This window comes from Rhinolophus sinicus, chromosome 14 (genome assembly GCF_057876585.1).
Source record: "Rhinolophus sinicus isolate RSI-liver-muscle chromosome 14, RSI-T2T, whole genome shotgun sequence".
In the NCBI taxonomy this organism is placed as follows: Eukaryota; Metazoa; Chordata; class Mammalia; order Chiroptera; family Rhinolophidae; genus Rhinolophus; species Rhinolophus sinicus.
Window position 1 is genome coordinate 69,659,152 of NC_142514.1, and position 23,489 is coordinate 69,682,640.

At 37.3% G+C, this 23,489-nt stretch overlaps 2 protein-coding genes across 2 annotated transcripts in view; both read left to right on the plus strand.

Annotated features, from left to right (window-relative positions):
• The window catches only part of BRDT (bromodomain testis associated), a 40,955-nt gene extending 40,290 nt beyond the window's left edge, over positions 1–665 (plus strand). Inside the window, exon 17 of the mRNA XM_019752343.3 lies at positions 94–665. Within this exon, the coding sequence (XP_019607902.3) occupies positions 94–162 (69 nt within the window). The 3' untranslated portion in view covers positions 163–665. The remainder of the gene's footprint in view (positions 1–93) is intronic.
• Positions 666–6,406: 5,741 nt separating this feature from the next.
• The window catches only part of EPHX4 (epoxide hydrolase 4), a 30,695-nt gene continuing 13,612 nt past the window's right edge, over positions 6,407–23,489 (plus strand). Inside the window, exons 1-5 of the mRNA XM_019752392.3 lie at positions 6,407–7,364; positions 9,600–9,685; positions 15,998–16,155; positions 18,211–18,339; positions 23,292–23,395. Coding sequence (XP_019607951.2) covers positions 7,134–7,364; positions 9,600–9,685; positions 15,998–16,155; positions 18,211–18,339; positions 23,292–23,395 — 708 coding nt within the window. The 5' untranslated portion in view covers positions 6,407–7,133. The remainder of the gene's footprint in view (positions 7,365–9,599; positions 9,686–15,997; positions 16,156–18,210; positions 18,340–23,291; positions 23,396–23,489) is intronic.

Consider the following 23,489-nt stretch of genomic DNA (forward strand, 5'->3'; position numbering starts at 1 on the left):
TCTGTTCCAAATGTTGCATAATCATGTTTATATAGATGTAACGCAGGCATACATTTTTTAAGTAACATTTAAATTTTCTATTCTTTCCTACAGATGGCCGGTACCATTGATATGACTCTGCAAAGTGATATTATGACAATGTTTGAAAACAACTTTGATTAAAACTCAGTTTTTAAATTAACCATCAACTTAAAATGAATGATATAAAAGATAAAATGCATATGGCAAAATTACTGCTTTCAGATACCAAGATACCATCTTATGCTGTATTTTGACTGCTCTAAAACGATTAAACAATTTTCACTTACATTTCTTAACAGGTATATGTTCATTTTTTAAATGGCATAATTTGCAGGAAATTTTATAATATTGGTTCTCTAGAAATTGAATTAATTTCCCAGATGTTATTCATTTTATAAATAATTGTCTGCTATGTATATAGGCCCTGTCTTAGCAATGAAAATCCAAGCGATAGTCCCTTCTTGTTTAAAAATTAATAATATATAAAGGTGTATCAAAAACATAGTTCCTGTTGTGTTTTTAATTTTTAAAACATACTTGTTTGCCTTAAAAAATATTTAGAATCTCTAACAAAATACTTTCGTTTCTTGAGTGTCAGGTTACATATGATTTTCTGCTGGTTTGATATCCGAAATTTATATTGAAGTTTAAAGAAAATATTACCCATGGCTTGCACGATGTTGAATTTGAGGCAAAACAGTAACTAACAATAAATATTAATTAAGTATGTAAGTTTCTATAGGAACTTATACAGCATTTCTTAACATACATATGTGATAGCAATGAATGTTTAAATATTTAGTTAATTATAGTCAGTCTTTTTAAAATTTAAATCTTTAAAATATTTTTGTTTCATTATTCTCAAGTTGTTATTATGTATAAATCACATGTATCAGCTTCATACATTTAAAATTTTTGGACTCTTGAAGTGTAACATAATTCAAGCACTATTCTGATATCAGCTAAGGTAAAAATTCAAAGTGTGTATATATTGAGAGAAAGGAAAAAAGTTTTCTTGACTTCATTTATTTTTATGATAAACATTATTTTTGAAACATCTTTAAACTATCCACCATTTAAAAAACATGATTAACTAGTGGCTAAAATGATGGTGATACCTTTATGAAACATAGCCAGAATTAAAGTGATAGTCATACCTATTCAACTATACCTATTTTTAACGAAGAAATTCATATGTAAATACTAAACAGTATGCATTTTAGAAAGATATATCCGAAATACACAGTGGTTACCTCTAGGCGATGGGATTACAGGTATTGTTTTTTTCATTTTCTTTCCACTTTCAGTATTCTTTTTGATATTGATTATGTAATACTTTTAAGGTCTGTGGGAAATTTTCCACTTTGAAGACAAAGAGTGATAACAGTAAATAAGAATTTACTTCTGTCAAATATACATATTCAATCTTTGAATTGTTTTTAATAAAACTGATCAATCAATGATTTTTATATCTAAAAAAAGAAAGTTCAGCTTTATTAACATCTTTTATATTAAAGAGTAATGGCATTCTTGAGGTTTTTCCTATAAACATTTGGAGCCACCCTTCGAGAGCTATGATTCAGCTATCAGTGTTTAGTTTTAGTTTCACCAACTTAAACTTTAACCTTTGCTCAGTCTATAAGGGGCTCAGCACATTGTAGATGCTCAACAAACTTTTGGTACGTTGGTTGAAGTCAGTTTAGCAGAGAAAAATCAGTTTACAACTGATACTTCCTATATTATGCATTATTGTTATTTTTTTAGTAAAAGATTTGCTTCTCTTAACTTGCGTGGAGTTTATTTCTGTTGACTTCATGCATGAGACATTACTACGTAACTTATTAGCCTCGAACTAAAACCTGGCTTCATGAGGACCCTTTTTCTGTCCTGTCTCTCCTCTCCAACTTCTAAGACTTTTTCATTGTGTTTTCTGGGAGTCATGATCAGTTATCAACAACATTCCCTGTACAACCAATCCTGTTTGCTTGTTTCTTTTTTTGTTCGTTAGTTCTGTAAGTATAGTCATTGGACCACCCACATCAGCATTGCGGGAATGTTTTAGAAACGCAAATTCTCAGATTTCAGACTTACTAACTCAGAAACTCTGGGTATGAGGTCCAACAGTCTATAGTTGAACAAGCCCTCCAAGTGATTTGAATACATGCTACAGTTTGAGAGCCACTGCTCTAACTAAACTCTGGATCTCTCCTGCAGGCTCTCATTTAATGCATGTTTTTTTAAATAATGTTACTAATGTTTTCTTACCTTTGGAGTGCCACTTGCAGACCATTCTTCCTCCTCCCTAAATACCCCAGCTTTATGTTTTTCATGATCATCAGACTATACTACCCATAGTCATTTACCATCCCTAGTTCACTTGTTGTTCCCAGGATTTTAGTCTGTCTCACTGTCACTCTCTAATTGATACTTCTCAGTCTCTTGACCTCTCTGCTAATGATCTTACTGTCTAATCAACCTTAGCTACTGCTGTATCATTACCAATAATTAAAACCCTTCCTTGGTCTCAATTTTAAGGACCCCTGAGTCTTTCACTAGTACCACCTATCTTTTTCTAGAATACTCCCTTGACTTCAGCAATCACTAGACCTCACCAGGACCTATAATACATTAATTCTAATGCCTTTTTACAATTCCTCTCCCTTCATGCCCTCACGTTTCCTTATCTAAAGTGTATAGTACATTAATATTTATCATCATTCCTTTGCACACACTCTCAACTCCATTGTTCCTTTCTTTGTTGCAGTCACTTGGCAAAACTCAAATCCTTAAAATATCTGACTGCCTACTCTGTACCCATGAATCTAATCGGTTAGAGAAAGACATGCAACCATGATAACTTTAAATTCATGAGCATAAACTCAAGTTAGTCTTAATGCTGCGCAGAAATCTTATCACATTTCCATGGTCCATTCACTCTCCCTAGGCAGTCAGTTCTTTTACATCTCTCTTGTGCTCAGACTTGCAACTAATACCACATCCCCCATCATCAATAAATCTATTTCTTTTTCACTAAGATAATAAGCCATCCGAGGAGAACTTCCCCCATCTTCCACTACCGTATCTACAAGCATCACTATTTATATGCTCTGCTCTCTGCTCTATTACTACAGATGAATTATCCATGCTTTCAGTTAAGGCAAATGTCTTACTACTCTTTCTTCCCCAAGGACATTGTTTTAGCAATTCTGGTTTCTGCCATTAATGATCCCTCCACTAGACAGTTATCAGCATAAAAACTCGTTTTTCTAGAGAACGAAACTTGGTTTTCTTCTTTAAATTAGCTCCAGAAATCTTTAGCCCATTAAAAAAATGTTTTCTTTATAAGAATTTAAGATTCATTAAGATACAACTTATCCTCCAAAGTACAATTCAATGGTTTTTAACATAGTCACTCTATGGGAATTCATGATGGTGAAAGATTCAATGCTTTCCCCCTGCATTTGGAAACAAGGCAAGGATGGCCACTCTTATTCAACATAATACTAGAAATTCTAGCCAATGTAATAAAGCAAGAAAAACAAAAATCATACAGATTGGAAATGAATAAAACTGTCTATATTTTTGTTTTGGGTGATTTTTATTTCATTATCCACAATTTCCCAAAATAATGTTAAATAATGGAAGCACTAGACGCCGTTCTTATTTCTAATTCCAAAGTAAATGGCTACAACATTTCACCACAGGCTATGGTTTTTGGGTAACTAATGTTTAAGCAATTTCTGAATTAATTTAGCTTTAAGGAATAAATGCTGAATTTCTCATCAAAATCAAAACTTGCTCTGTGAAAACATAAGATACAGGTTAGGACAAAATATTTACAAACCAAATATCTGACAAATAGCATATACAATACATAAAGAATTCTCAAAACGTTGTCAACATAAAAACTCAAACAATTTAACTAGAAAATAGGCAAAAGACATGAACAACATTTCACCAAAGTAGATATGAAAGCATGTTCACTATCATTAGCTATCAGTGACATGTAAATTTAAACCATGATGAGCGATCACTGCGCACCTATTAGAAAGGTTAAAAAATAGTGACAACACAAAAATGCTGACAAGGATGCAGAGAAATGATCACTCATTGCTGGTTGTAATATAAAATGGTACAACCATTCTAGAAACCAGTTGGCAGTTCTTTATAAACAAAACATTCAAAGCCATATGACCCAGCAATTGTACTCTTGGGCATTTATCCCAGAAAAATGAAAACTTATTTTCACACAAAAACCTGTACACAAATATTCATAGCAACTTTACAAATAAATAGCCCCAAACTGGAAAAAACCCAGATGTCATTCAATAGGTGAATGGTTAAACAAATTGTAGAATATACATACTACGTAATACTAAACAATAAAAAGGAATGGACTATTGATATATGAAATAACTTGAATTTATAGGAAATTATGCTGAGTGAAAGATAATCCCAAAGGTTATATACTATATAATTTCATTTATATAACATTTTTGAAATAACAAAATGATTGGAAACAGAACAGATCAGTGGCTGCCAGGAGTTAGGGACAAAGTGTGGATGTGGTTATAAAAGGGCAACAAGAGCCCGGTGGCTCAGGCAGTTGGAGCGCCGTGCACCTAACCCCAAAGGCCACCAGTTCGATTACCACATGGGCCAAGGATCTGTGCCCTACAACTAGACTGAGAAACAATGGCTGAAAAACGGGGGTGGGGGCAAAAAAAAAAAAAAAAGGCAACAGGAGGGATCCTTGTGGTTATAGAACTGTTCTGTATTCTTGACTTTGTTGATGGGTACACAAAGCCACATATATGACAGTTATAAAGTATAAAGTACACTGGATAAAGTGTACACAGGTTCTCTATTCTCTTATGACTGCATATAAATTTACAATTATCACAGTAAAATTTTCAATACAAAGGTAATACTCAAAACTAAAAAAAAGTTCTGAACTTACTGTGGTTATCATTTTACAATATATACACATATCAAACCATATGCCTAAAACTAATACAATATGTCAATTATATCTCAATTTTTAAAAGTCAGGGAATTCAGGCTTCCATTTGGGATCTAGAAAGCCGGAAAAAGCATTTCTCCCACCATTACAAGTTAAGCTAGTAAATCTTTTTTTAAATTAATCTGAGGGCTGAGATTGCAGGGTAACCAAATAACCTGAAATCTAAAAAAAGACAGGACATAAGCACTGGCTTACCTGAGGCAGATACCACCAAATGCTATGTAATCTGGTAACAACAAATCATGTGAAAGTTGTAACAAATTGCTAAAGGGTGCTAATGGGCTAGCTTGATAATATAGAACCCTTAGGAGCACAAGAGAAATCTGTAACCACTTGCTCTTCTCCACAGACTTCATTAGTACTTACAAGAAAGATTTGGGGGACAGGATGAGGGTTCTGAGAAAGCCATACTCCTGCTACAGCCCTGGAAGAGAACAGCAGCAGACATAGGAAAGGCACAAAGCACCCCCTACCCCCCACCGCCTCCCCTCCTCCATCGTTCTCCCCTATCTTTCCTAAGGAATACAAACCTCAAGCTTCCGGAGCAAGAACAGCAAACCCTATCACCTTTAAACCACTGATGAAGAGCCACTTCAGCTGGGGGAAGGAAACAGAAACAAACCTCCTACTCCTGAGATGGGGGCAGGAAATACATCATGGGTCCAGACCATGAGAGGTACCCTGTCACTGGGGGCAGGGAAAGATCATTGAGAAGGTCCCACCCTGATATCGAAGGACGTAGTCGCCTGCCTGTGAGGCTGAATTAGGACAACAGAAAATGCCCTCTCCCACTGCACTTCCTACCACCAGGGTAATAAGCATTCAGCAACAAGTAAAAGCTGTCAAGAATAGATCCCAGTGGCACACAAGTACATAAAGATGCTCAGCATTAGTCATTAGGGAAATGCAAATTAAAATTTCAATGACACCACTCCACACCTCTTAGAATAGCTACAACTAAAAAGATTTTTTTTTTTGACAATACCAAGTGCTTGCAAGAATATGACCCATCTATAAGTCTCACACATTGCTGATGTGAATTCAAAATTGTACAGCCACTTTGGAAACCAGTTTGGCAGTTTCTCATAAAGTTAAATGCACACTTGCCACGTAACCCAGCAATCCTACTTCTAAGTATTTACCCAAGGGATATGAAAACTGAAGTCACACGAAAAACTTTACATGAATGTTTATAGTGACTTTATTCTTCACCACCCAAACTGAAAAAACCTCAACTGTCCCTTAACTTGAAGAAGGGATAAACAATATGGTACATCCTTTCAGTAGAACACTAATAAGCCCTAAAAATTAGTACATGAATCTCAGATGCATTATGCTAAGTGAAAGAAACCAAAAAATAAAAGGTTACATACTATATGGTTCAATTTAAACAATATTCTTGCAAAGGTAAAGGGCAGGGATAGAGAACAAACTAGGGGTTTCCAGAGGCTCGACTTCAGGACCCGAGAGGCCTACCTGGGCTGGTAACAGCTCTGCACCTAGTTGGAGAATAGCAACTCCTTCAGAAGAGTGTTAGGAAGGAATAAAGTAATAATGTCTGTCGCGTAGTATGAAAATCAATCACTGCCTCCCCTCCCCGCGCCCATGATTCTATGATCCAGAAAAGGGCCCAACAGTTAATTGGGGAAAGAGAGGATTTAAACACTAGTCAAAACAAGAGAAGCGCTTCCTTCCGCGGTGCCTGAGATGGTTTGGGAGTCTCACCTTCATTTCTCTACAGTTAAGCAATTTGGAAAAGGGATTTCACCTTGTGGAGGAAGACCGGGTCTCCACCCTAGTCCTGGGCGGACCTCGCAGAGCTGGGGGTCCGCCCTGCGGCGCTCGGAGCCTGAGCGCAGCGGCTTCGGGGAGCGCAACGTGAGTGCGGGAGCCCGCGGCTGTGACAAGGGACACCTGCCGGGCGCGGCTGCCGGGGGTCCCGCGGGGAGACGCGCGCGGAGCCAGCGACCGCGGACCGGCGGGCGGGCCTGACGCGTCGTGGCGCTCGCTGTCTCGCTCCGGAGCTAGAGTGAGCTCCGCTGCTTGGGTGCCTCCGAAAGGCAGTCGGCCCCGCCACCGCCGCCGCCCGATGGCGCGGCTGCGGGATTGCCTGCCCCGCCTGATGGTCACGATCCGGTCCCTGCTCTTCTGGTCCCTGGTCTACTGCTACTGCGGGCTCTGCGCCTCCATCTACCTGCTCAAACTTTTGTGGAGCATCGGCAAGGGACCCACGCAGACCTTCCGGCGGGTGGCCCGGGAACACCCTCCCGCGTGCTTGAACGACCCCTCTCTGGGTACCCACTGCTACGTGCGGATCAAGGTGAAGGCCGGCGCGGGCCCGGCGATATCGGGAGGGAACGTGACGGCCGTGAGAGCAACGGGCGCGGGGCTGCTCCTTCCCTGACGCCTGGCCCAGCGTCCCCTAGTGTCTCGGGGCTCGCAGGGCGCGCGGCGGGGAAAAGGAAGAGGCCAAGGGGAGGCAAGAGGGGAGAAGAGTGGCGGGAGAGGGGTCGGGACTGTGTGTGTTTATGGTGTGTGTGTGTGGGGGGGAGAGACAGACAGACAGACAGACAGACAGACAGAGACAGAGAGAGACAGAGACAGAGAATATGAATAGGGGAGGTGGGTTATGTGGAGTTTCCGTAATCAGGGTCCTGTTATATTAGTGTCCACTCCTCCACCACAACCCATAATAATTCTGTTCCCTTGCCTACAGTAAAGGGAAGCTGTCTCCTGTCACCTTTTTGCCCTTTAGATAGAGCTCAGGTCGGCTGTAGGGAATTGTTCCTGGTGGAGCACTACTGTCTCAGGACGCTGCCCTTGCCTAAATTTTAGAGATCGAAAGAGTAAATAGAATAAATCATTGGAAATCAAGAGTTCATTCAGATCTGCAGAATGGAGCATTCACAGATGACCTAAGCAGCATGAAACCATAAATGGTGTATGTTTGTGAAGGAAGAGGACTCATGAAGTCAGAGACCAAAGGAATGGAATAAAAACTAAATGTCAACCATGCATGCAAATTCTTTAATTGTCCATGCTTGTCCCAAGCATCCTCACAGCCCATGGATATTCTATTTCCTGAGGCTCCAGGTAGTGAAAGGAATAGCCCGTGGTGATGCACCCTACAGTCTGACTAACAGGCCTTTCAAAACTAGCCTCACATGAGGGGATATCACCAAATGGGGGATTCCTATTAGGAGCTAGATTATCCAGCAACTGGAGTTCAGAAGACCAAGGGGCACGTCTTTCTTACCTTTATTCAGCCTGGAATTGATATGAGAATTAAATAAGTTAATATTTGTAAAAAAAAAAAAAAAAAGCAAAAAACTTAGTGCCTGGCACATAGTAAGTGGAATAAAGTATTTGTTCACTAAATCAAATCAAGTCCCCACAGTATTTCATCTTCCCAGACTCATCACCAATAAAAGAAGTTATTGACTAGGAAGGCATTCTGCAATAGAGTGCAGATTTATTATCTTTATCCAACAAGTGTAAAAATCACCTGGAATTCCTTATAATGCCTTTCTTCTGACTGGCCACCTAAAGAGTTTCTTCAGAGACACAGAACCAAAAAGTGGAGAGAACATTATCCTGGGAGGTCGGACATGATGGGGTTCTAGTCACACCCCTGCTTCCCAACCACCTTTCTGAGCTGTGTTAATGTCTTTGGGCCTCAGTTTCTAAATCTACAAAAACGAGTGGGGGTTGGATCACATGACATTTAAAATTTTTTCACATCTGAACACCCAGTTGCTTGGGTAACTTGATATAAAACCCAGTTTCTGTGCTCAGCTTTTGGTTCTTGGTTTCTTTCCTCACATCTTTCTGAGTTTTTGTTTTTCTTTCTTGCTTTTTTCCTCCACTTTCATCTCTTCAGTTTGCGTTGTATTTGCTGTACACCTGTCTCATTCCCATGCTTTTTATTTCCCTTGAGCAGTCTTGCTTCCACATGTAGAGTGAAGTCCTAAGCAGTTACAGCATTCTGCTGATAGAAATAACTGACATGACATGAGGAGCAGGCGGTGAAGGGAACTGTATATGCAACTCTCAACTTAATAATGTGGGAAGGAGAGAACTAAAAATAAGGAAAGGAGGAGTGAATTATATAACTGATGGCATAACGCTTGATGGACATGCTGAGTAAAGTACATGACTAGGAGGTAAACATGACAGCAATATAAATTCAGATCACTATTATTTACACATCCTGTAGAATTTGAATGAAATGAAATGTGACACTGCAGTAAGATGATAATGACAAATTGTGACATTATTTCAAAAGCTTATAATATATAAATTGACCTTATGAGTGGAAGAGGAGGGGAATGTACTATAAACGGAATGTTGATGAAAGTAAATCCATCAATTTACCCCATTCATAAATCATGGGTTTTTCTTTTTGAAAATTAATAATATGAGTATTTATTTTATTTATTGATATTAAAAATAATGCAAGTGAACTTTTTTAATGAAATGGAAATACTAAATGTATTACTTTCACAATTAGCACAAATCATCACTAAAATTTCATGCCTTCTATTTTCTACTGCAGGATTCAGGGTTAAGATTTCATTATGTTGCTGCTGGAGAAAGAGGCAAACCACTTATGCTGCTGCTTCATGGATTTCCAGAATTCTGGTAAACTTACCAAAAACTTACCAACTTTTTCTTTTGCATTAAAGACTTGGCTTATCAGAGTGTCATACATACAGGGACTTTATTAATAAATGCTTTGAGGATGCTAGTACACTAGGAAGTATCAGACATTGAAGAAAAGAATGGAGGGTAGCAAAACCCATCTGCCTCATCATTTTTCCAGAGCAAAAAGTCTACGGACGCCTCTTCCTGAGAAGATTTTCCCCACATGAAGATTTTTATGCAGTCTGGATTTACCTGCATAAATCAACATCAGTCATTTTCATGTTAAACTTTTATTTTCTTCCATCTGGAGACAATTTAATTAGGTAGTAAACAACCCAGTGCCATTCAAGCATATGTATGTAGGCTCGTTCAGTGGAGTGCTTGACATCATTGGCTCAAAGTAAAATTTAAGTCTGAAGCAGTTGTCAAATCTGCATAAAATAACATGGGCAGTGAATTCTGGCTCAGCCACTTACTTGCTGCTGACCCTGCACCATCATCTACAATAGTCTTGCAAAGTTGTTGTGAGGATAAGAGTCAAAATATGTGAAAGGCCTTTCACATAGACCCTGTGAATGCTCAATCAATGTTCATTTTCTTCCTTCGTTCCCATTCACTCAGTGTGGAGATTAGTGTACCAACACTCATCAGTGCATTTATTAATAAAGCCCCTTTATTCTTAAAATATTAACTGAAGTGTATTAAGGTAATACCTCTTTCAGAGGTAGGTGCATTTTTAAATCAGGACATTGGATGACACAAAACCTTTAAAACTCTAAAGCAGATGAATATGTAACAGTGGGGTTCTAGGTGTTAAGAGCAATAATAAGCGAGAAATTTGGGGAGAGGGCATTGTCCCAGACCTTTAAAAAATAATTTCCTGATTCTGGCCAATGATGGTGATGATAATGATGATGATGACAGTTGACATTTACTATGTGCCAGGTACTCTTCTAAATGTTTTACACATATCATCTCATATAAGCCTCATAGCTACCCTTCAGAAGTTGGCAGTGTCAGAAAGTAAGGCATACTTTGTTCTTGAACTTCAGAGCTGATCGCTGCTGCTTGTCCTCAGTATATAGGAATGATAATGATCTGATAACTAACATGGTCAAATTTTATACCTTATACAAACATTCAAGAGTGTGTTAAAAGTTAGCCAACAATATAAGAATACCTTACCTTAGCATTTTATTTCATTTTTCTAAATAAAATTCATTATCTGAATGAGGGGGTTTGATATTTAACTTTTTAGGAAGAAAATATTTAAAAGTTATTCTTTCTACCACATGCCAACCCCAATATTTGTCTGTGTTCTTTTTCCTTCTGGGACTTCACTTTACATGTGGAGCAATTTACGTGAAGATAAAAATCAACCTGCAACCACTTCAACCACTTGGTAATTGTTTCAAGGAGTCCCAGAAAATAGCGGTGATACCCATTTAATACAGGGCAGCTCTCTGTCACATTTTAAGAAATTACACTTTTGCACATTTGTCACAGCATTGTCCCATTATTTACCTTCATGACAGACCTTTTGCAAAATAGAAATGCCTGGTGATTCTTGCACATGTCCTAGAATCTTCAGTGGATGGAACAGCTTCTGAGGGGTTCAGCCCTGGTCATTGAATGTCAGTCCCATTTGCTTCAGCAAAGTCAAGTTTTGGATTGTCCAAAAGGGATCTGGTCATTCTAAGGAATAGTTTAGTTTTGAAAAAACTCGTAGAGATATTTTCACTCTGAAGATTAGAAAATATATGCAGATCACAGGAACGAGTCCCTTCTATTCACTAAATCTACCATTTGTTACTCCAGCAAGAGACTTACTATAATTTAAAACAAATTATAGCTCAGTTACTCAAGTAGACCATATTGAATTCACTGAACTTTGCTGGTCATTAAGCTACCTGACTGATTGTTCACGGAGATTCCAAAAACAACTTCATGGAGATTGTTAGTAATCAAAAAACCTCTGACTATGTCATACCCAAACGTATGTTGAGGCTTACTTACTTGTCTTTCCTGCCAATCAAATTTTCACTATTATCCATTATGGAATCTAGTCAATTCCATTCAGGTGCTCCATTCAGGAAACAGTCAATTCAAAGCAGAGTCTAGGATAAAGTTGTTTTAATTAAGCCACCTCAAGTCTCTCTCAGGCTTTCTTTTCTCTTTTTTTCCAAAAGCCCCTTCTCTTGCATTTCTCTCTTCTTTAAAAGAAAAAAAAAAAAAAAAAAGAAAAAAAAAAAAACAAACTGCCTGGCCTTTCAGACTAATTTCAATTTACATTATAAATGTAAATATTACTGTTCTATTAATCAAGTTTTGCCTAAATACACATGAAATTATAAGCTTATTTGTAGATCAAGTAGCTCAGAATATTTGACACAATGAAAGCAAAATAATTATAAATTAGCACTGTGTTTAAAAGTGCTTTTTAAATAGAAAATACAAATGTCATGTATTATCTGCATTTATTATCATTACCTGAGAATTGCTGACATTTAATATATACTATTAGATGTTACCCAGAAACAATAAAATCCTGGGCCTTTTTAAAAAACATCCAAATAATATACAAATCTATGAGAACTTTAGCTAAATTAGCCCCAAATAAAGCTGTTTATCAAAGATGATTTTTCTCCCACTCTCTCTCCACTCAATTTGCATCGCTTTTAAAAATATTCTGAGCTGATGCAGGCAATTTCTTTGAGTCGTCCTCACCACCAGCTGTACAGAATGCATTTGTCATTATTCAAGTGCTGAGGCAAGTGACAGCTCTTCATACATACAGCTGTGCAAGAGGCTGATGACTATGGCTTTTTCTCTGTTGTGAAGGGGAGAATGATGTTTTACATGGGAAAATGGCTAGCCCGGGAAACCAGGAGCTGTCCTTACACTAAGAGAAATAACCAGGAAAGAGGTTGGGTTTTCTTTTTTTAAGAAAGAGTTCTCTGCTATTACCAAAAGCTACCAGAAAAAAAAGAATGTGGATGAAAAATAGCTAGTTTTGTTTATAATATTTTCAGGAGTTACTGATTTTGCAGTGTTTCATTCCTGTTTTGGTTTTATTCATGTGAATGACATGCCCATCAGTCTATCGTTGGTGTGATTTCTTTTTCGGCTTAGAATTAAAGTATAAATCAAATATGCTTTATTTATGAACTCCAGAAAGATTGCATTTAAAATTATTCTTTTGCAATTTATCAAGATAACAGTTGCTCTATTTCTTAGAAATGTTTAAGATATTATTTGGTTCCACTCATTGATAACAGCAATAGTTAAATTTATTTGTAAGGCAATTTAAGTTATTAATAAGATAATGAAATATGCAGGTATAATGTTTGTATAGTCTCTAATACAATTTTGAATGTAAAATGTTGCTGGATTGTACACATTATTTTGAAGCAAATTTCTACCTTGAAATCTCTAATTAAATGAATTCTAAATGAAGACACAGACACTTAAGATACTAAAACAATGCACATTTTAATAGAAATTAAATATAAATTCCCCAGCAGGAATTTGGGAACTTTAGTTGCCATTGTCCCAAGATTTGAACTGGGATAGAGTTTTATTGAACAACTGGTACTTCTAGCACTACCATGATTCAGTGCTGTCATTTGTTTGTTTCACTTATTCAACAAATCTCTACTGAGCACCTACATGGTCTAGATATTGTATCAGACAACTCAGGAAGTTCACAATCAAATTGGAATTACCAGACACCAACAAATCATTTTAAAGCACATGCCCAATACACTGAAGAGTGTACGTACAAGTGGGAGAGTATAAAAGCGGGCCCACCCAACCCACCCTCCAGAAGGGAGCCTGGAAGTCTCCTGGAGGAGGATATGCGTAGGGTAAGGAAGAGTTCAGTCGGGCGGCCGGTTGACTGAGTTGGTTAGAGCGCAGTGCTTATAACACCAAGGTCGCTGGTTCGATTCCTACATGGGCCAGTGAACTGGGCCCTCCACAACTAGATTGAAAATAACGACTTGACTTGGAGCTGATGAGTCCTGGAAAAACACACTGTTCCCCAATATCCCCCAATTAAAAATTAAAAAAAAAAAAGAATTTGAATTTATATAAAAAAAGAGTTCAGAGAAAAAAAGTTCAATGAGGGATAAAGATCAGAGATTGTGGGGAGTAGGAGAATGGTTGGGAATGATGTTTCAGACAAAGGGAATCATATGAACAAAGTTATAAAAGCCAAAAACAACACCATGTTTATTCACTACAAGCAGTTTGGCGCCCCAGACAGTGTACCATCGACTTGGGCCTGACTACCTGGGCTTGAGTCCTGGCTCTGCTATTTGCTAATTCTGTGCCCTTTGACACATCGGTTAACCTCTCTGTGCCTCTGTTTCTTCAGCTCTCAAATAAGGATAATAATAATAATACCTAGTTCATAGTATTGCTTTGACAATCAACATTATTATATGTGAAGCACTTAGAATTGCGCCTGGCAGGTAGTAAGAATGAGATCCATGCTAGCTCTTTCTATTATATGGCAAATGACAGAATGTAAAGTAATCAGGTTGCAAGATTGGGCAATAGTCAAATGTTGGAGGTTTTGTCTGCCAGAACAACAAGCGTGGGCTGTTGTTCTGAGTAATAGGAGTCAAGAAAAGATTTTAAGTAGGAAAATTAGATGAGAGAGTTTGTGTTTTTGCTACATCACTATGCTTTTGTAGAAGGTAGAACTGAAAGGAATGAAATGGCACAGACCAATCAATAGGCTGCTGCATTAATGGAGGCCTGGATTAGGTAATGATAGCAGGGATGCACAGACAGGAAAAGTGATTAAATAAATATTTAAGAGGTTAAATCTGCAGAATTTTATTGATTAGGCAAAAGGAATTATGAAGAGGGAAAAGTTGGGCTTTGGTTACAAAGACAAAAAAAAATCAATTCAAAATTTTAAGTAAGGCTAATGAGAAAATAATATCCTATGTGTTGACAGATGGGTGAGTATCTTTAATGAAACAAACTGTGTCACTTGTTTATTACAACCAAGAGACTAGATTAATAAGATTGCTATGGCCTTGTTTAAAAAGACACTTTTTATTATCATTTTCAAATCCATCTTAATTGGTAATGCTTTTGCAGATTTTCACAAATCGTAGATATCCTAGTAATAGAACAAAGATTCTGTATCCATTTATAATTCCAAATATGTGTCTTACATCCTTCCTAATGATGTCTGTTGATGTTAAGTGGTTGATTTGTTTCATTGATCTTATTGCTTTGTGTCATTTCACATTCCAATCCCCCTCTCGCTACTGGTTTATAATCTCAAATCACTGTGTTCACTTGCCTATTGAACTCCAAACATCTTTTCAGACAATGATTTCCCATGTGGCTTGTGTCAGATAATTTTACACTACGTTTCCATGAACAGATGTGCATGCAGATGTGTTTATGCATATTTTGAGTTCTATAATATAGTGAGTCAATTTGAAAAACCTATGTCTTTTTTTGTTTGTCATCCAAAATGATTTTGCTTATTTGAAGAAGAAAATTTCCCAAATCTCTGTATTTCAATTAATTCAGCAATTCCATGATCAAGCACAGGGAGTATACCTGACACAGCAGAGGCCTCTGGGACTTGGCTGTAGCAATATGGCCATTTTAATTGGTCGGTGCCAATACCCTTTTGGTTGTTAAATGTTTAATATCATGCTAGCTTGTACTCATGGTGCAGGATCTTCTCCACAGAAGAATTTTGTTTTGGCAAGCAGAGATTTATTTTAAGAAGCATTAATGGATTACGTCAGTAATAATCTTTTTTTAACCTTTGGACTTGTTCATTTATAAGTAAACTGTTGTTATTTACTAAAAACACTGAGCCCTATTTGACAGTGGAATAAGGTGAATGAAGTCTACTTTTTAAGGAAATAAATTTTCATCTTAGAAATTTTTTCAAGGCATCAAATTGTTCCTCAACACAGAAGCATTTGTAGGTATAGATTCCCTGATAGTTGCAAGCATTATGTAAAAAGCTTAGAAATTGATTTATTAAGTACATATATTGTATATTGGTTATAGTATCTAATATTTTGTAGTTTCTGTAAGTAACTACAGAAATGGCCCTTTGTTACACCCCACTGAAGCTGGTAAAATAATTTTAATGAAGAATGTCAATGCTCCCTTCTCAAATAGGTCTTTAAGTTCCTGCTCATACTCAGCTGTATAACCTTTCTCAAAATAAGGAGTTTCTTACAGTTTTTCACTTAGAAAATCTGTAATGTTACTATTTGTATTAGTTGCTGTGATATTTTTGATGTTTCTTATATGCTGCAGGTATTCCTGGCGTCACCAACTAAGGGAATTTAAATGTGAATATCGAGTTGTAGCACTGGATTTGAGAGGCTATGGAGAAACAGATGCTCCCATTCAGCGAGAGAATTATAAATTGGACTGTCTAATTACAGATATAAAGGACATTTTAGACTCTTTAGGTGGGTTACTTAAAAAAAACACTATTAATTCTTTTTAAGGGACTAATAGTCAACACATTGTGAATTGATAACCTCATTTCTTGGGAGAATGCATTTTCCACCTACCTGAGCTGTCATCTGGATCCTGTCACCATAGTTTCGGGTATGTAGCACGAAATGTTTATACAGGGAATTTAAAATAGTGCATCCAAAATAACTATTCAGTCACCAGCCAAGAATGACTTTCAAAATTTGTTTTTAAAAATAGACCTGATGTTACTATTTATTACTTGCAGAACCAATTATTGGAAATTTGAGTCTTATACTCAGAAAATTGATGTCTTCAGAACCCACACTTAAATATTCATTTAAAAAGGTTATAAGATGCAGAAGTATTTGCATTATCTTTCTTGTATTGACCAGCTAGTGCCACTATAATATTTTGTAACAAACTGCACCAAATCCGATGGCATATAGCCATTGGCATTTATTCCTATACTCGTGGATCTGCAGATCAACTGTAGGTGGGACTCCTCCAGGTTTTTTCCTCAGACTACAAGCCCAGTTGGGACTGGCTTCTCACGGTGAGTTGCGCTGGAGCCCAAGCTAAAGGGGAGTAGCTCCCTGGGTGAAGCTCTTTTCCTGGCAGTGGCAGAAATGGCAAGACGGTAAGCCCAGCTGCACAAACATTTTCAGGTCTTTACTATCATCAGCCCATTAGCGAAATCAAGTCATACGACTGAGCCCAATGTCAAGTTCTGCACGCATCACAAGATCAAAACAATCACACAGCCAAGTCTCACATCAAAGGGACAGCAAAGTATGCTCCTTCTGTGGTAGAGGGGAAGGAAAGAGGGGAGTAAATATTTTTAAACAACAGTCTAATGCACTGCTTCCCTTTTGACTGAAACCCGCTGTTACCATCGATATGTAGCGAGCCAATATAGTGAGAAATTCATGAAACCAAATTAAAGGCCCTTTCTACAATAATCTAAATGATCTAAATAATCTAAATAATGGATTAGGCCATTATTCTTAGAAGAGAAAAAAATGGATGAAGTCTGGGAGTGTCAATGCAGTGTTGTCATTTAGTCTAATTACAATAAAATAGACTCAGAGACACTGATTTCCAATAGCCATATTTCATTCATATTTTGTGGTAATTCAGTCAGACCTAGCCTAAATTTGTCATCATGCAATTTTCTAGGCAAATGAATAATATAAACAAGATCTCTCTGTCTCTGTCTCTGTCTCTGTCTCTGTCTCTGTCTCTCTCTCTCTCTCTCTCTCTCTCTCTCTCTCTCTCTCTCTCTCTCTCTCTGTGTGTGTGTGTGTTTTAGTGTAGTGGTGGGTGATGGTGAAAAATACTTACTTGAAAAAATTAATTTTAAATACTCTAGGAATAAATTACAAATTAATCTTGTCCATCCATACAAAGGAATCCTGTAGGAATCAGTATTTTAACCTAATTTAAATTATCATAATGGTTACATGAAATGAAATGTGTATTAATTGGTGCTATAATTAAAACTTCCCACTAATCCAGTTTGACTTCACAGTTCCAGATTAGTAATGTTTTACCGTGTTGCGTTGTAACATTGACCTTGTAAAGTTAGGGGGCAAATAGATGCTTCTTTGAAATAAAGATTTACCAGTTGCACATAGGACATTGATGATTTTACTGGATCTAGAAATTTCTCAGCATTCAAAAATAACTAAAATAACCTAATTATGTGAAGTCTTCATCATGGTTTCCAGACTCAGGTCCACAGGAAACCAGAGCTGAGCTGAGCTGGCTATATATATATATATATATATATATACATTCATTTGTTCCTGGGAGAGATTCTGAATTTGTAGGTGTAGAGTGGGTCCTGGGCATCTAAATTTTAAAAAAACTACCTAGGTGATTCAGACATATGGATTTTGGGAACACCAAACTCAATATCTGCACAAAATGCATAATAAGGGTAGAATAGTGGAAAGATTGGTTTCAGAAACATGCCTGTTTCATGAGCTAATGATGTACCCACCTGTTCATTTTCAATGATGTCAACATTTATTTCTTGATTACAGGGTATAGCAAATGTGTTCTTATTGGCCATGACTGGGGGGGCATGATTGCTTGGCTAATTGCCATCTGTTATCCCGAAATGGTGATGAAGCTTATTGTTATTAACTTCCCTCATCCAAATGTATTTACAGGTGAGTTTACATTTTCATTAAAGCAGCTTTGCCAATATGACAAGTCACTATTATCACTGACACTTTGGATTAAAAACAGCAAAATTTAATTAACATAACATTTTTAAAATTAAATGACTAAAATATGAAATTAACATGACGATGTCAGATACCTTCGTGTTTAATATTTAGAGTCTAAGAAACTGTAGTTTCATATTTGCTTTCATAATTTTATTTCTTTTTAGAAAACATTTTACTGCTAACTTGGGGATGGATAAAGGGGAAAATGCAGTAACATTACTTTGATGGTAATGAATCTTGAGAGCCTAGAAACAAATTCTCCTCTTGCTGACAGCTTTGGCTATCAGGAATGGCAGCATTTTTTAAAGCAGCAATTCTCAAATTTTTGGTATCAGGACTCCTTTATATCTTAAAAATTATTAAAGACCTGTTGAGTTCTTGTTTATATGGGTTATATCTATAAATATTCACTGTATTAGAAATTAAACATGAGAAAATTTCTTAAAATTTATTTTAAAAATTGTAACTCCAGTAGATGTTAACATAAATAACATTTTAATGAAAACTATATCTTCCACAGCAAAATTTTAGTGAGAATAGTGTCCTTGTTTTACATATTTGCAAATCTCTTTAATTTTTGGCTTAAAAGAAGACAGCTGGAGTCCCAGATCTGCGTCTGCATTCTATCTGTTGCAGTATGTTGCTTGAATTGAAGTATATGAAGAAATGTGGTCTCACACAGATTTGTAATTTGTCGCATCCAGCGCAACACGGGCAGTGAGGGAGTGAGAAGGGGCGGCGTTAAGTTAAGTTTTAAGAAAGAAAGAGACAGAGACTTAATGCAGTTAAATCTCAGAGGGCCAAGGGTCTCATAGTCATTTAAGAACTGGAGCCCCGAATCAGATCGACTGGTGGCTTTTATTGATAATCATACAAGGAAGTAGTATTGTTTTTTACACGGTCTGTGAGACTCATCCATCATATCACAAAAGTGAATCAAACCAATTATCCCTGTCCCCTAGCAGCCAGAGCAGAAAGTCCTATGATGACTTAATTAAGGTATGTACCTTCCTGGGGACAAGTCCCTCATGTTGAAACTGTTCCGTTGAGCTAAGCAGAGAGAGCTGATCTTTATGGCTCTCATGATTTCTCTCACAATCAGGTGAGAGAGGAAAGCCAGAGTCAGCAGTGGCTTTTCCCATGCATGGGGAAGGGAAGGGACGGCAAGGTTCCTTCCCAGATTTTCCAAGACAGCTCATTGGGGGTCCCCACACGGTTTCGCCTGTCTAGGTTGTTCCTCACGTGAGAAATCTTACCCGTCCTTGGCTGCAAACCATCTTTTGGGGACCAGACAGAGAGACATGAGGTGTAAACATCATGGATAAAACAAAGTCCCAGAAAGGCACAGTCTCACAGACTCTTCTTTCAAGAAAAGACACAGTGAACAGTCAGCTAGGCTGCTGTGTGACAACAGTAATTGGAAAAGGGAGGAGTATTTTAATAGCCTTTTCAGATAACTGGATTTTCTTCGTTAATACTATACAAACTCAAAAACTGGTAGTTCCTTAAAGGCTAGTAACAATGTGGAATCTGGTGTCATATTCATGAACCTTTTGTACTCTGTTACGTTAAAATCCATTGGTCTGTCTAACACTGTGAATGGATCTTTTACCCATGTATGATTTTGCATCATCATGCATTAGAAGATATTGGTTGAGTTATGCAGATCTTCCACAATTTGACACATTTCATTATATGATATCAAAGAATCACGTTCATTAATATCACCCTGATTTCAGTTTTAAAAAGCCTTTAAGTATTACAAAGCTGTCAAGCTCACAGTAGCAGATACAAGTTTCCAAAATTCAAATTTTCACTTGAAACCTTCAATTTTATCATTGGCAACAAATACTGTTGATTGTTTTCCCTCAAGTGAAAGGCTCACTTTGTTCATTTTCAAGAGTCTGTCTGCCAAATACTCAGGCCTGACTGATGCTAGTTTGTCAGTCACCTTTCCAAGTTAAAATACTAGTCCATAAAAAAATGCAGCTAATTCAACTTATCAACTCAGTTGCAGAAGGGCTTTTCTTCAAGACAACCATTGCATTTGGGTGTGCAATAGAACTGCTTTACGTGTATTTTCTATTTCATCACAATGTTAAAAAGACATGTACTCAAGGTTGAAATATAATAAAAGTAATAATTTTTGCTATTTCATGAAGGACATTCTTAAGTGAAACTCGCATTTAGTTTTACGAATTTGTTTCTGTCAAGTGTGTGGCAGTGAAGCATTTGACTGCTAGTATTGTTTAGTGTACTGCCTTGATTTGTGCTCATGCAGCAATGGTTTTATCTATCATGGCTTTTGTACCATCAGTGCAAATGTCAACCAAATGAGAAAAGTTAGTAATGTCTTAGTATTGTTATGAAATAGTTTTGACCATCCGGATTCCTTAAAGGGTCTTTGGGATCCCTAGAGGCCCACGTACACTATATTTTGAGAACCTGTGCTATAAAGGGAACTCGTAAAATCTTGAGCCTGATTCAAGATCTCTGAACAATGGCTGGGAACATTTTTATTTGGTTTTTGCCAAAATTATAATTTTGTCCTCTTCAACTACCCTTGCCAAGTTTTCTGAGGTTCAGGTACTGCTACAACTCACAGCAGCCTCTGAGGAACAAAAAATTCAGAACAATGTATTTCTGTGTCTTCCTCAAAATTGAGCGGGTGAGAAAAAAAGGAACAATGACTACTTAAATACTGTATATTATAAGTGTCAGAGTTGAATTTTAGATGCATTTCCAATTGACCTAGCTCTGTTGAGGTAATAGGATGGTAATAGGATTCAGATATCAAAGATACATCATATTTCTCTCAGTTTCATTAGTCAGCAGCAGAAGTCATGCTACATGCTTTTTCAATTGATCAGGACCCTCGAGTAAATGTTGTTTTGGTGGTGCTGCTATATGGACAAACTGTAATTGGTCATTTCAGCAAGAAGATACTTATAATAGTTCTGGAACTATTATCAATAATGGTTTCAACCCTAGTCAGGTCAATATGAGGTCTTCATAGTTTCCCTATAATTGTATTGATATTTTTTAATGCAGGGCTGAAAAAAATCTTGTTCAATGATGACTACAAAAATTATAGCATAACAATGCTCCACTTACCTGAGAATTATAGTTCTAAAAAATGTAGCCATGTTAAATAAATTTACAAAATTAGAAATGAGAAAAAGTATCTCTATAAAGAAAATTTAAAAAGTATTAGGTTGGTGCAAAAGTAGTTGCGGTTTTTGCAATTATTTTTTATCTTTTAAACCGCACTTACTTTTGAATCAACATAATATAACGCACAGTATACAGCAAATATGCACATTTAATATGTATGATTTTATTACTTTCCAGTGTAAAGCTTCAGTGTCTTCCCAAAGCACTTAAAATCCTTATCATTCTGGCCCTACCTGACTAAGGTTCTGTTTTTCTGACTCATTTCATGCCATCTCCCCTTCCTCATTCAGGACACACCAGCCACACTAGCCTTGTTTCTGCTTCTTGTTTTTGTTTTTTTTTTACTTAATCCCACACTGGGCATGTGCATGTACACACACACACACACACACACACACACACACTACCCAGTCTTTTTTTTTTTTTTTTTTTAAGATTTTATTGGGGAAGGGGAACAGGACTTTATTGGGGAACAGTGTGTACTTCCAGGCCTTTTTTCCAAGTCAAGTTGTTGTCCTTTCAATCTTAGTTGTGGAGGATACCGTTCAGCTTCAAGTTGTTGTCCTTTCAGTCTTAGTTGTGGAAGGCGCAGCTCAGCTCCAGGTCCAGTTGCCGTTGCTAGTTGCAGGGGGCACAGCCCCCCATCCCTTGCGGGAGTTGAACCGGCAACCTTGTGGTTGAGAGGACGTGCTTCAGCCGACTGAGCCATCTGGAAGCTCAGCGGCAACTCACCTCAAGGTGCCGTGTTCAATCTTAGTTGCAGGGGGCGCTGCCCACCATCCCTTGCGGGACTCGAGGAATTGAACTGGCAACCTTGTGGTTGAGAGCCCACTGGCCCATGTAGGAATCGATCTGGCAGCCTTCGGAATTAGGAGCATGGAGCTCTAACCACCTGAGCCACCGGGCCGACCCTTGTTTCCGCTTCTTGAATGTGCCAGGCCCAGGATCTACGTTCTGTTCCTGGCTGCTCTTCCTAGATCTTTGCATGGCTAATTTCTTCTTTCCATTCATGACTCAGCCCACACATCGTATCCCCAGAGAAGCCTATTCTGACCACCCCCACTAAATAATAGTCTCTCCACACCACACAACCCTCGCTCTTAATCACATTACCTTGTTTTGTTTTCTTTATAGTATTATTGCTATCAAAATGATCTTTTAAGTATTTGTTACTTATTTATTGTGTACGTTCCTTCTTAATGGGAATCTCTTCTGTCTTGTTCACTGCTAAATCCTCTCACACACAGTAGATATTCAAATATTCATCAAATGAATGAATTTTCTAGATACATACATGAGTGAACTTATAGGAAACACTTTACTTTCTGTTGAGGCCAAATGAATAAGATATTCAAATCAGCCTATAAGGAAAATCTTTTTCATCAGAAAGTTACCTCCCCATATATCCCCAGGAAAAGTGTTAGGTCACTGATAATGACCTTGGAAGAAAGGCAGTGTTGTTTGGGTTTCCTGTTCCTTTCTGAGTCAAGACTTGATAAAGTGGAACTTTCTTTTTATTTAAAGTGCTATGATTTTTCTAAATACCAGAAATATCCATACTAATATGTGAGAACATAGAGATTTTTCCAAAGAGAAACATGCAGAAATCTTTGTTTGTGGGATCATCTCAAAGGTGAAATTGCCTTAAAAAGAAGTTCTTTCAATAGTAAGTAATTTATCCTGCTTGGATAAGATCTAACATGCCATTTTAATTTCAGAATATATTTTGCGACACCCTGCCCAGCTGTTCAAATCCAGCTATTATTACTTCTTCCAAATACCATGGTTCCCAGAATTTATGTTCTCAATAAATGATTTCAAGGTAAGTCAAACATAGTGATGAATGTTAACTAGTACTTACTGTGGTGATCATTTTGCAATGTATACAATATCAAATCATTATGCTGGACACCTGA